Source organism: Eucyclogobius newberryi, unplaced genomic scaffold (assembly GCF_026437365.1).
Source record: "Eucyclogobius newberryi isolate DKJ021-1_F unplaced genomic scaffold, fEucNew1.0.hap1 SCAF_3, whole genome shotgun sequence".
Taxonomy (NCBI): domain Eukaryota; kingdom Metazoa; phylum Chordata; class Actinopteri; order Gobiiformes; family Gobiidae; genus Eucyclogobius; species Eucyclogobius newberryi.
The window spans coordinates 24484780-24497815 of record NW_027315945.1 but is presented as its reverse complement, the minus strand read 5'-3'; the positions used below and the strand labels follow the sequence as shown (position 1 = coordinate 24497815).

Genomic DNA, 13036 nt, shown 5'->3' with positions numbered 1-13036 from the left:
CGAAATAATCCCTCTAACTTTCTAACTCTTTGTTTATGTGAACGCAGTTCTTGGTTGTACCATGGGGAGGCGCGCTTTGGCCTAATGACCTTCTGTTTTAATGGCGCGACAACGTCAAGAGCAAACTTCAGAGAATTCATGGTCAAGTCGACAAATTGATCACTTAAACTGGGACTAAAGCTGTTCTCAGCAGGATCACATGACATGTCACTGAATATTGGCTCCATTATTTCTTTGAATTTTGAGATAGATTTTTCAGATATTGTCCTTTTCATTATAACTTTATTTTGTGGGACTGGATGATCTTTAAGAATAAACTGAAAGGTAATTAGGAAATGATCTGACAATATAGGGGTTTGAGGGAGGACAATGAGGTCACTAATCTCTGTTCCATACGTTAGGACAAGATCCAGAGTGTTCTTGTGAGTGTGAGTCGGTTTATTTACATTCTGAGTGAAACCAATGCTGTCTAACAAGGCGCTGAAGGCATTACTGAGAGCGTCATCACTCATGTTCACGTGGATATTAAAGTCTCCAGCTATAACTATTTTATCCCAGGCTAACACTAAGTTTGATATAAAGTCAGAAAACTCTGTTAAAAACTCTGAATAGGGACCAGGAGGTCGGTAGATAACTATGAACAAAACTCCTTTTTGGTTTTTTATATTTAGACATGTGATCGACAGCATAAGGCTTTCAAATGAGTGAAATGCATTGTTAGTTTTAGGGCTCATGAGTAGGCTTGAGTGTGAGATCACTGCCACACCACCACCTCGGCCTGTGCTCCTGGCGGTCTGAAAGTTAACATGGGTGGGTGGGGTGGACTCATTTAGTCTGACGTAGTCGTCTTGTTGAAGCCACGTTTCAGTTAGAGCTAGAAGATCTATGTTATAGTCACTAATTAATTCATTAACTAAGAGCGATTTGGAGGAAATTGCTCTAATGTTTAGCAGTCCACATTTTACGTGTTTATTCATTTGTATATTTGTGTCATTTGTGATTGTTATTTTCCTTAAGTTATTTGGTCTGACGCCTGAAATATTTTTTCTGAGATGTGACTTTTTGGCATTATTTGTACGAGGGACACGAGGGACACACACAGTCTCTATCTGTCTTGAATCTGAACACTTCACATGTAACAGAACGGGCGAGAGTTCAGCGACAGAGGAGCGTCTTAAACTGCTGCTCTGCGCCCAGGGCTCATCCCTAGATGGTCACTTAACACGACTAAGACTATCGGTCAAATTCCGAACTAATAGGGATGTACCCTCCGAAGTCGGATGGATGCCATCCCTGCGTATGAGCCCGGGCTTTCCCCAAAACGCACTCCAGTTATCAATAAAGACAACGTTGTTTTGAGGGCACCATCTGGATAACCAGTTGTTGAATGCTGAAAGACGGCTGTACAATTCAGCATTGATCCGATTGGGCAGGGGACCAGAAAATATTACAGTGTCTGACATCGACTTCGCTAGGTCACACACCGCGGCTACTTGAACTTTGAGCACCTCTGATTGTCTCCGCCGGGCGTCGTTACCGCCTGCGTGAATCACGACTCGCCGGAAACGGGTCCTACTCTGCTTTAAGATCCTAAGGTTTCCTTCGATGTCACCCATTCTGGCCCCCGGGTAACACCTAACGCTAGCAGCTGGCAGCTTCACGTCTCTAACAATAGATTTCTCCCGATTACAAGAGTTTCTCTAGTGTGTTCAGCGGGTGTTCATCGCTGAGGGGAGAAAACCTATTATAGACGTGAAGCTCACGGCGCTCTGAGGTTCGGCGTTTAGCGCCTTGTCCCTTCCGAACCGTCACAAATTGGTCCCTATTCTGTTCCTGGTCTAGTCCCGGCTGCACGGGAGACGCTGAGGGGCTGAGCTCGGCCTTACTGCTACTGCTAATGCTAATGCTACGCCCTGCAGCGCGGTCCGGTAGCCCTCGCGCTAAAAGCGAACTATAACTGGACTTTAGCTCCTCTAAACAGCGGATCCGCGCTTCTAACTCCGTAACCCTGGCCTCCAAAACTACCACTACACTGCACTTCACGCACCTATCATCAGAGAAGGAGCCAGGGTTCTGACTCGACATATGACAGCTCAAACAGGTAAAGGTAGATCCAGCCATGACGCTAGCGGCTAGGCTACGCTAGGCTAGTTCAGGCTGGAGCTAGAGAGTGAGGAGGGCTTTTTAATCCACGGAATACTGAAAAGCGAGCGGTTTGAGGCTCCGGATTGTTTGCGGAGAAATCAAACGTTCACTTTCGTGAATATGATGCGTAAATAGTGTGTATAATTCGTGGATTAATCGGTAAAAGGCTCTAAGACTAAGGCTATATGTATATATATATATGTGTATGTATGTATGTATGTATATATGTATATATGTATGTATATATATATATATATGTATATATATATATATATGTGTGTGTATATATATATATATATATATATGTGTGTATATATATATGTATATATATGTGTGTATATATATATGTATATATATGTGTGTATATATATATGTGTATATATGTGTATATATATATATATGTATATATATATGTGTGTATATATATGTATATATATGTGTGTATATATATGTATATATATATGTGTGTATATATATATGTATATATATGTGTATATATATATATATATATATATGTATATATATGTGTATATATATATATATGTATATATATATATATATATGTGTATATATGTATATATATGTATATATATATATATATATATATATATATATATATATATATATATATATATATATATATATATATATATATATATATATATATATATATATGTGATCTGTTCTTCTGGATCTACCTCTGTATCTACCTGCGTTGCACCAATGAAATTTCCCCATGTGGGACAATAAAGGAATATCTTATCTTATCTTATCTTATATATATATATATATATAACGTCACTCCTTCCAAATATTATGGCTAAGCATGGAGGAGCTAAACAGCTGATTGTGCACGTGGGTGCAGTGGACATGCGGCGGGAACAGACTGAAGTTTTGAAAAAAGACTTCTTGAAGTTATTCGACGTGCTTGATAAAATGGAAATCAAAACTTTCATAAGTGGACCTCTTCCAAACATCGACAGGAGGATAAACAAGTTTAGCCGGCTTCTTCAGCTGAACACATGGCTGTCCAAAGAGTGCTCCCCGAGAGGACTACACTACATTGAGAACTTCTATCTATTCTGGAAACGAGAGGACCTGTTTAAGAGAAATGGCCCCCACCTATGCAGAGGTGGAGTGAGGGTGCTGACAGAGAACCTGCTCCACGCTCTGAGGCATTGGACTGGGCCTGGACAGGGTCCTGAGCAGATAGTTAGAGAAGAGAGGAATGAGAGAAGAATTCCTGCTCCCTCAGCCAGAGACCGAGCCAATGTTTCAACATCAAAAGCACCACAACCTCAGCCTCCACCAAAGGATTCATCAGCAGCTGCTCCACCACCACCAGCAAAGGATTCAGCTCCAGCTGCTCCACATTCACCTCCACCGCCTCCAGCAAAGGAACAATCTTCAAAGGCCTTGGACCCATCTGTGACAAGCCCAACAACATCCCTGTCATCGCCCCTGCCTTCACACCAGCCCTGGGTTCCCCCTGCAACATCTACTCCCACTAAAGATTCATCATTCTCCTTCTCATCTCCACTCTCACCCATGGGCCTTCCCAGCCATTCTGAAAGTCTGATCAAATCAGGCATTAAGATGGCTCCACTCACGCCCAATATAGCAAGGGCTATGCCGACTACACCAACAAAAGCCCCACCACCCATCCCCCCTCGCCTCTCACCTGGTCCCAAACTTTCCTTGGCTACAAAAGCCCCACCACCCATCCAACCTCGCCTTTTACCTGGTATCTCCCATAGCTAGGATGCACTGGGTCTCAGCGTTGCCGGGACTTATTGTCACATTAAAAATCAAACCAACCCGGGGCCCTATGTAAAAAGAGCCCCCCCCTAGTGCTATTTCTGTAGTCACATCATCACACAGATGGAAAAACAAAATGCGAGTCAGGCCCAATCTGAGAAATGTGATTCATATTCCCTGTGAAAAGATAAAGCCCAGTCCCACTGAAACTAGTCTGAAACTTGCTGTGCTAAATGTCAGATCCTTATGTAACAAATCTCTCTTAATTAATAATTTTATTTCTTCTTATAATCTTGATTTTATGTTTTTAACTGAAACATGGCTTGACAAAAACACAGGAAATGTAGTTCTGATAGAATCTGCTCCACCCAACTTTAAGTTTGAATCTGAAACACGAGAAAACAAAAAAGGGGGTGGAGTCTGTGCTGTCTTTAGAGATGAAATAATTACCCGCAGGTTGTCTTTTGGGGTGTTTTCATCATTTGAGTATGTATCCTTTAAAATGGAGCTAAAACGGTCTCCATCCATTCTCTTCATTGTTTTATACAAGCCTCCCCAGCACTGCCAAAGTTTTATTGATGATTTTACTGAGATGCTTTCAGTCATATGCACAGACTTTGATGGTTTGGTCATTACAGGTGATTTCAACGTGCATGTTGATAATGTTTGTGACAGAAACGCTAAAGAGCTTGATGCTGTCCTTGAAACCTTCAGTCTTACTCAGCATGTGAGAGGCCCCACCCACAGCAAAGGACACACTCTAGATCTCATAATTACAAAGGGGGTAAATATTTCAAATGTTAATGTGATCGATGTTGCTCTGTCTGATCATTTCTGTGTCTTCTTTGACCTGTCTGTTTCTCCCAAACCTCCGGTTGGTCCTGCAGTTGTTCAGAGGAGACACATAAGTGATGGCACATGTGCACTGTTTATGGAAATGATAAACTGAAAATGTCACATGTTCTAATGTAAATGATTTGTTTTGAATGTTCTGGACACCATCGCCCCTATAAAGGCTAAAATGGTTAAAAATAAGCAGAAGGCGCCGTGGAGAAATGATGATTCGGTCAGGGCACAGAAAAGGGAGTGCCGCAGGGCCGAACGGAAATGGCGCAAGTCAAAGCTCCAGGTTCAAAAAGAGATTTACAAAGAAAAGCTGAACATGTACAACCTAATCTTATGTAGAACTAGGGAAAGATATTTTTCTGAAATAATTGGAAGCTGCAGTAACAACTCGCGTGTCCTGTTTGCCACAGTAAACAGATTAACAAACCCTCCAGCTCAGCTGCCGTTAGAACTCATTTCCACCTCCAAGTGTAATGAGTTTGCATTATTCTTTAATGACAAAGTTCAGGGCATTAAAAATGCTATAAATCCCACAATGCAAAAAATTACCCTAAAACCACCAAGACACTTAGAGCTAACTCACTTTGCACCAGTAACTGACAAAACTGTCCATGAGATCATCACCAGTCTGAGTTCATCTACATGCTGCCTTGATGTGTTACCCACCAGATTTCTAAAGTCTGTGCTGAACAGTTTGTTAGCACCATTCACTCACATAGTTAACATGTCGCTTCAATCTGGAACATTCCCAATGTCTTTGAAAACTGCGGTCATAAAGCCTCTCCTAAAGAAGAGCAGCCTTGATGCCGCAGTACTGAGTCATTACCGGCCCATCTCTAATCTGCCATTTTTGGGCAAAGTCCTTGAAAAGGTTGTTTACCAACAGCTCACAGATTTCCTCTTAATAAACAACTCATTTGATGTTTTTCAGTCAGGTTTTAGACCTCATCACAGCACTGAGACTGCTCTTGTCAAGGTGACAAATGACATCCGCCTGAACACTGACACGGGCAAAGCCTCAGTCTTAATTCTGTTAGATCTGAGTGCTGCTTTTGACACTGTCGATCATGGGATCCTCTTACAGAGACTAGAGGACTGGGTGGGCATCACTGGCACTGCCCTAAACTGGTTAAGGTCCTATCTGGAAGACAGGAAGTACTTTGTTGAAATTGGTAGCTGTGTCTCAGACCACATGACCCTGACCTGTGGAGCGCCCCAAGGGTCAGTCCTGGGTCCCCTTCTGTTCAACCTCTACATGCTGCCGTTAGGTCAGTTGATCCGCAGTGAAAATGTGTCCTATCACAATTATGCAGACGACATTCAGATCTATGTTTCACTATCGGCAGGTGAATATGGACCAGTGGATTCACTCTGTCACTGCATCCAACAGATCAGTTTGTGGATGCAAAACAACTTTCTCCAGCTGAACTCAGACAAGACTGAAATAATCGTTTTTGGCCCACAGAAACAAAGAGAAAGTGTTAGCGGTCACCTCCAGAGTCTCGCTCTAAAACCTACAAATCAAGTTAGAAATCTGGGGGTAATAATGGACTCAGACTTGAACTTTAATAGCCACGTCAAATCAATAACATCAGCAGCTTTTTACCATCTAAAAAACATTGCCAAAATCAAAAATATAGTGTCAAAACCAGATTTAGAGAGACTTATCCATGCGTTTGTCTCCAGTAGATTAGACTACTGTAACGGCCTGCTCACTGGTCTCTCCAAACGAGTTGTAAAACAGCTGCAGTACATCCAGAACGCTGCTGCTCGGGTCCTGACTAGAACCAGGAAGTACCATCACATTAGTCCTGTTCTCAGGTCTCTGCACTGGCTCCTGTGGCTCAGAGAAGAGACTTTAAAGCAGCTCTGCTTGTGTACAAGTCTCTCCATGGCCTAGCACCAAAGTACATCTTGGATATGTTAGTGCCATATGAACCATCTCGGACTCTGAGGACCTCAGGGACCGGCCTCCTGCTGGTGCCAGAGTCAGGACAAAACATGGGGAATCTGCGTTTCAGTTTTATGCAGCTAAAATCTGGAACAGTCTTCCTGAAGATGTGAGACAGGCTTCTACTCTGACAATGTTCAAATCTAAGCTAAAAACAGTTTTGTTTAGCTGCGCATATGACTGAAAGGATTTTTTCTTTGCACTCTTCTCTTTTGTTTGTGATTTTATTAGTTTAGAAAATCCGTTGGATTGATAATTTTTAATTTAGTTAATTTTATTGTATTTCTGTTTCTGTAATTTCTTTGTGATTTGAATGCATTTTTCCTGCTGTGAAGCACTTTGAATTGCCTTGTGTATGAAATGTGCTCTACAAATAAACTTGCCTTGCCTTGCCTATATATATCTATCACAACCACATTGACTTGCGATTTAAGGTCTGAATAACAAAATGTATTCAAACTGTAAAATTAAATTAAAAGCTTTTATATGTCGAAGGAATCCATTGACTTGGAAAAATTAGACTTTTAATGATATTTACAAAAAAGTCTTTAACCTAGACATTAAACAAAGCAACAACCATTTTAACCTGATCAAAAATGTCACATAGGACATATACAGTAAATCAGAACTTTCTAGGGGAATAATATCTACATTTTATAAATGCATTAATGAGTGACAGCCACTTTACTAAATGCATAAAAATGTAATAGGAAAGAGAAGGCAATTCTGTTTTGACTGATGAACTATGGGAAAATATATGTACAATGGGGGACCACAATGTTCACATGTATCCCAAATGTATCCCGTTTTTGTTCTTTTAGTTTTTTTTTAGTTTTTTTCCCCATAACACCATGTCAAAGTGCTCACTATTCACATGGAAATGTTACATGTTGAAGGAATTATGGTTGCCAAGAGGCCCACCATTAATGTGTGTTCTGGGACTGGCCTGTTGCACAAAAATATTGGAATCCTGCCATTGACACAATAAATGCATGTCTTTGGCGTATACCTCTGGCAGAAGGGAAAAAGACCATCACCATCAAGAACTGGAAAAAACATAATTGAAATCACATTTGGACTTTTTACCGACTTTAGACTTAATTTGATGTTTATTTTGGATTTTGTGTCCTTTGAGTTTCTTTTCTTTGGATGCCTTCTTTCTTTCTTTCTTTCTTTTAATTTTCTTTGTTCTCTCTGGCCTCTCTGTTTGTTGTCTGCATTGTTTTATGTTTTAAATTTGGTGAAAATAAAGTAAGATGTCTCTCTCAATAGGTTAAATAAACTAAAAATGATGAGGGTCTTTATTTTGCCATTAAGTCATTATAAGCTCTATAATTAACATTGCGTTTCTCTCTTACACCGGGTCAATCACATTCTTCTATTAATATTGAATAAACAGTATAACTTGCCATAAAGTTGCTTGAAATCTGAATTAGAACGCAGAAGCTCGTCATCCTATTTCCTCATATGTTTGCATTATCCCTGTTCATTTTCTCTGTGAACGGACTCTATTGGCCAAATCCGGGGTTATGGATTTGGCATGCAGCCAGTGGCCAATCATGCAAATATACAAATCGCACACAAACATACAACGTGCCTTGCTAGGACTCCATGTTGTAAATAAGCTGCTCTGAAACCTGCTTCGTTAAGAGAGGCTCCTGTTTTCCTAAAGGCCAAAGAGACCGTTTAACCGCAGAGTGGGTCGATAATGGGCATCTCTGGCCTTCACTCTCTCACTGATCATAATTCTCTTTGATTACATATTTATTTAGTTTTGTTTTATGTACAGAGGAATGCGTCTTTTTGTCCAAATATTAGACAAATTGAAAAGAGTGGCTTAAGACCTGTTAACATTTGAGTTTGCTGTGCCCATCGACTGAGTGACCTTGCGCTGGTTAGTGCTCGTCTGACAATCAGTAAAATGTCTTATCACCATAAAGGCAGATTATGTACGGCACTATTGAGCAATTGATCAGCAGTCTTTTATAATAACCTTTCATCAGAGCCACAGGGGAGAGCTGAGAAATGTTTGGGCAGCTCCGATCGACTTTGCCGTCCGTCTTTCTTCATTCGTCTGCTTTATGTACACACACTTCCTCCTCTGTGCTCTTTCCTCGAACATGCTCAGATACCCCCAAAGTTGCCTCCAGAAGGTAACGGAGGTCAAGGGGTATATGCCCTGAAAAAGACTCAATAGTATTATGTTCAGTATTAAAACTACTCACATGTTTGTTTACTGCACAAAAACAAGTGATTTATTTATGATGATATATTTATTTATTCACTTTTGTTTAGCTCACTGAAATCAAGACTTATTTTTCAAGGGTGAGCACACAGTAAAGAACATTTACACATCCACACCAAACAAGAGGCAATATAAACGTTAAAAACAGGACTACCTTTAGAAGCACGGACTATTTTCTTAAGATTTATGCTATTTAAAAAAAAATGGCATATAAACCCCTGTGACACCAGCCACAATCTTGGATCAAACTGGAGGGATTTCCAAGCTGCGGGAGCAGCATAGCTAACGGCTCGCTCGGGGGACAGACAAGTAGTAAATGTTTCTTGAGTGCAGGGCATTGTGACCCTCTGCTCTCTGCACAAGGGTGCACAGGTATGTTGGCACAAATAGACTTATAGATGTGAGATATCCAATGAATGAACCACCGAACCTACGCATACAAATCACAATGAGTGAGCCTGCCACAAATCTTAGCGCACAATGATACAGTACAGTATTTAATACAGTGTTTAATACATTTAGGCACTTGCTGTTGCATTTATATGAAGCACATCATCATGCAAACAACAAAAAATCTTTAATTTACAAACCAAATTAAGTGAACCTTAAAAGAGAGCCCTCTGTCTTCTACGAAGTCTTGATCTGGGGGTTAACCTCTGGGAGCACGTCCATGCAAAAAGCTCATGGTTTTATTTTATCTTTTTTAGTTCAGCACTAACTTCAGTCTAGACCAGACCTGAGCATTTGTGGCCCCAGGGGCAAGATGTGGCCCTCGGCATGTTTTAATCTCAACTAAACTCATTTTATTTTCTTATTTTTAACTGTCTGTAACATCTGTCTGCACTTGTATCCTTAATAAAGATGACATGAAATGAATCAAATAATAGGCTATTTGACAGAATAGTGATATTTCTTGTAAAAAAAAATATATATATATATATATATATATATATATATATATATGTATATGTTTTATATATATACATATAATATGTTTTATATATATATATATATATATATATAATATACATATATATATATATATATATATATATTTATATTTATTTTTTATTTTTTATTTTTTATTTTTATTTTTATTTAATTTTTTTTTTACAATGATCTCGGGCGGAAAATAATTGCCCACCCCTGGTCTAGACTGCACCACGCTCCACTGAGGTTGTGCAACAGTAAAGTACCACATCAAATTGTGCCTAATTTGGTGAAGTAAAAAATTGGTGGTGTTCAGATTCTGATTGTCATACGCTCAGATACTGTATGGCCAACATTGGTTGTTATTTTTATTGTTTGAAATGAAAGATGAGCCAAAAAATGTATGTATGTGTGCTGTGACTAATACATTATAGTACTATAAGATCAATTTTAATTAACATTTTATTGTAAATAAAACCAAATTACAGAGCTGTGGTTATTTGGTAATTGCGGTCACATGCTTTCCTAATCGCTATAATTTTGAGTGTGTTAACAAGAATTAATTTCATTGTACCAACTGGACACTGCAGGATTTGATAGCAGATCCGGCAGCTTTTATCCCCAACTTGTGCAAAATTGTCCTATTATCTTGTGTTGAGACAATAATAAAGCCCCTCTTCTCTTAATCTCCTTCTAATTATCTCCTGCCTGCCTGTCCCTCCCCAACAGGAACAGATGGCCAATGGCGTCCACGGTCCCGCTGCTATGTCTTCTTCCTCCTCTGCTGCTGTGTCCGTCTCGCTGTTTGGCTGTTACAGTGTTGATCGGGACGCGCTGAGGAAGCTGGGAATTGGCCTTGCGCTGGCAGCCGCCATTTTGGCCTTCATTGTGGAGAAACTGTACTGATGAATAACTGTGAACAAGAGGAGGATTTGACACCACAGAGAGCGCAGCAACGTCAAAGAAGTGTTGGCACTGGCCTGATACAATGAAGCCGGTTTTTCATCTTTTCCTTGTAGGATTCAGAGCGATTCTTTTCAGATCATTTGAAGACACAAACAGAACATGTGATGTGTTTTATGAATGTATTTTTGTATTTCCCCGTCAGATTTAGTTTTATTTTGAAATTATAATTCATCTTTTTGTCTTTTTTGACTACAACAGTCATCACCACAGTATTGTTTTCCAACAGTCATGTTTAAAGGATCACTATGTAAGTTGTTTAGTGAAGGGTCCGTCACCATGGAGATGTTACTGCTTTGCCTGCAATTTTTGGGATTAAAATCATTAAGCAATTATTCAATTAGTGCTAGGAGTTTTTATTGTAATAAATACTTCTCACATTGATCTTGTAACTGACACCTGCTCGTCTCCATGTCAAGTTTAATGTCATACTGCGGAGTAATTCCTGGCAAAGCAATAATATCGCCGCGGAGACGAGCAGGGGGCAGATGTCCTATCAGAAAAGTTACATCGTGCACCTTTTTCAATTTGCATTCTTCATACTATGGTAATTCTTAACTGTTATCATACGTTTCTGTTTCATCATCATTGTAAAAAACACCTGCTCTTGAAGATAATCATATTTTTTAAAGTACAGATTTGTACACTTTCAAAAAAGGTGATTTGAGACCTTGAATTTTAAGTATTTATTTTTGAACAAGAGGCAATGATATTTTATGAAGTTATGTAAAAAGACTATTACTTCAGTGAAGGAGGATAGCAGATATTACTTGTTATTTTCTAAAAGCTTTGCCACTAAGAACCCAGATGTTAAATAAATGAGTGAAAGTCTCAAGTGTTTCAACTGTTGTCGACTGACTGAATTATTAACATATGAGGCGTATAAAGTGGAATAGCTTGTTTAGTCCCCCCATGCTCACTTGTTATCATTCACATACAGCAGTGTGCCTGTGATTCACTCTAATCTGTCTGTTTTGAGGTACATGGCTCCCAACACATGCTTAGAAGTCTCAAACACTTAATAATGCATGGCCCAATTTCTATGTGGCATTGCTGTGGTGCATGTCAGGGCTGCTGCAGTTCTATGGGTTTGTGCTATATCCCCTGTCACAAGTGTCTCCACAGCTCGTTTGGCACTCGTAATGCTTTCTTATATGCAGGCTTGTGTTTGACATGTGTGATGTGTAATATATTTACTTGCTATTGTAACTCAAAGACGACCTGGTTAGAGTCACAAAATGCTCATATTTCACAATTGATCACTTAAATCTAAATGTATTTTTTATAAGTTTTCATAACCATACATAGCTCCAAACAGTGTACATGTAATTTTCCACAGCATTGTATGTTCTGGATGTGTGATGTAATGCCTCACATCATCCAATGTGACCGTTTATTTTTATGGGTTCAAAAAGGAACATTGAGTTACTGCTTACAATGCCTTTAACTGATGCTAAATGAAGATGTAAATTACTTCATGATATAGGTGATTATTCACTGTGGCATCCTCAGAAGGGAAACCCTTAAGTACACATATGATGTACTATATCGGTGGTGTAGCATCTGTGAACACCAGTACTTTATTTAGCATAAAGGTGTTCTCAGGTTGTCTCATAGAGAAATCCCTGTTGTTTATCTCGCTCATCCACACACGGCCTTTATTATCTGAGGAAATGATGCGCTCAGATTCAGAAATCTCTCTCTCACCTATATCTGCTGCACGTCACAATCACAGCCGGTGCGCTGCAACTTTTGTCTGGCTAAATGAGCCGTGTCAAGCCAAAGTTGTGCACAAACACAAGCACCAAAGCTTTATTAGCTGATCAAATGGCGCATGTCACACACACACACTCACTTCGTATTATGTGATCAAATGGTGCATGTAGCGATGCTGCTTGTTACATCCATCCAGCAGTGCCCTATATTATTCTGCAGCCATCCATACTGTGTGACAGTTCTTTTGATGCTTTGTAAGCACATTTCCTCACTGTGTGTCAGTTGCTTTGCATTGTTCCTCCGTGAAATATGGATGCCACCGCGACTCCCTTTTTTGTTTTGGAGATCATCACTTACTATGAAATATTGAGATGGAAAGCATAGAGGGGACATCATTATTCACTTTACATCATTCTCTCCACTTGTTTCTAATAAAAGCAGGACTTTGTGAATCTTGAGCTTAGACTTGCAGCTGTTGTCAA

The 13036-nt window shown here is 39.6% G+C and overlaps 1 protein-coding gene across 1 annotated transcript in view; it reads left to right on the top strand.

The window, feature by feature from the left end:
- The window catches only part of cdkal1 (CDK5 regulatory subunit associated protein 1-like 1), a 195190-nt gene extending 184303 nt beyond the window's left edge, over positions 1–10887 (top strand). The window contains exon 15 of the mRNA XM_072460498.1: positions 10605–10887. Coding sequence (XP_072316599.1) covers positions 10605–10781 — 177 coding nt within the window. The 3' untranslated portion in view covers positions 10782–10887. The remainder of the gene's footprint in view (positions 1–10604) is intronic.
- The last annotated feature ends 2149 nt before the right edge of the window (positions 10888–13036 follow it).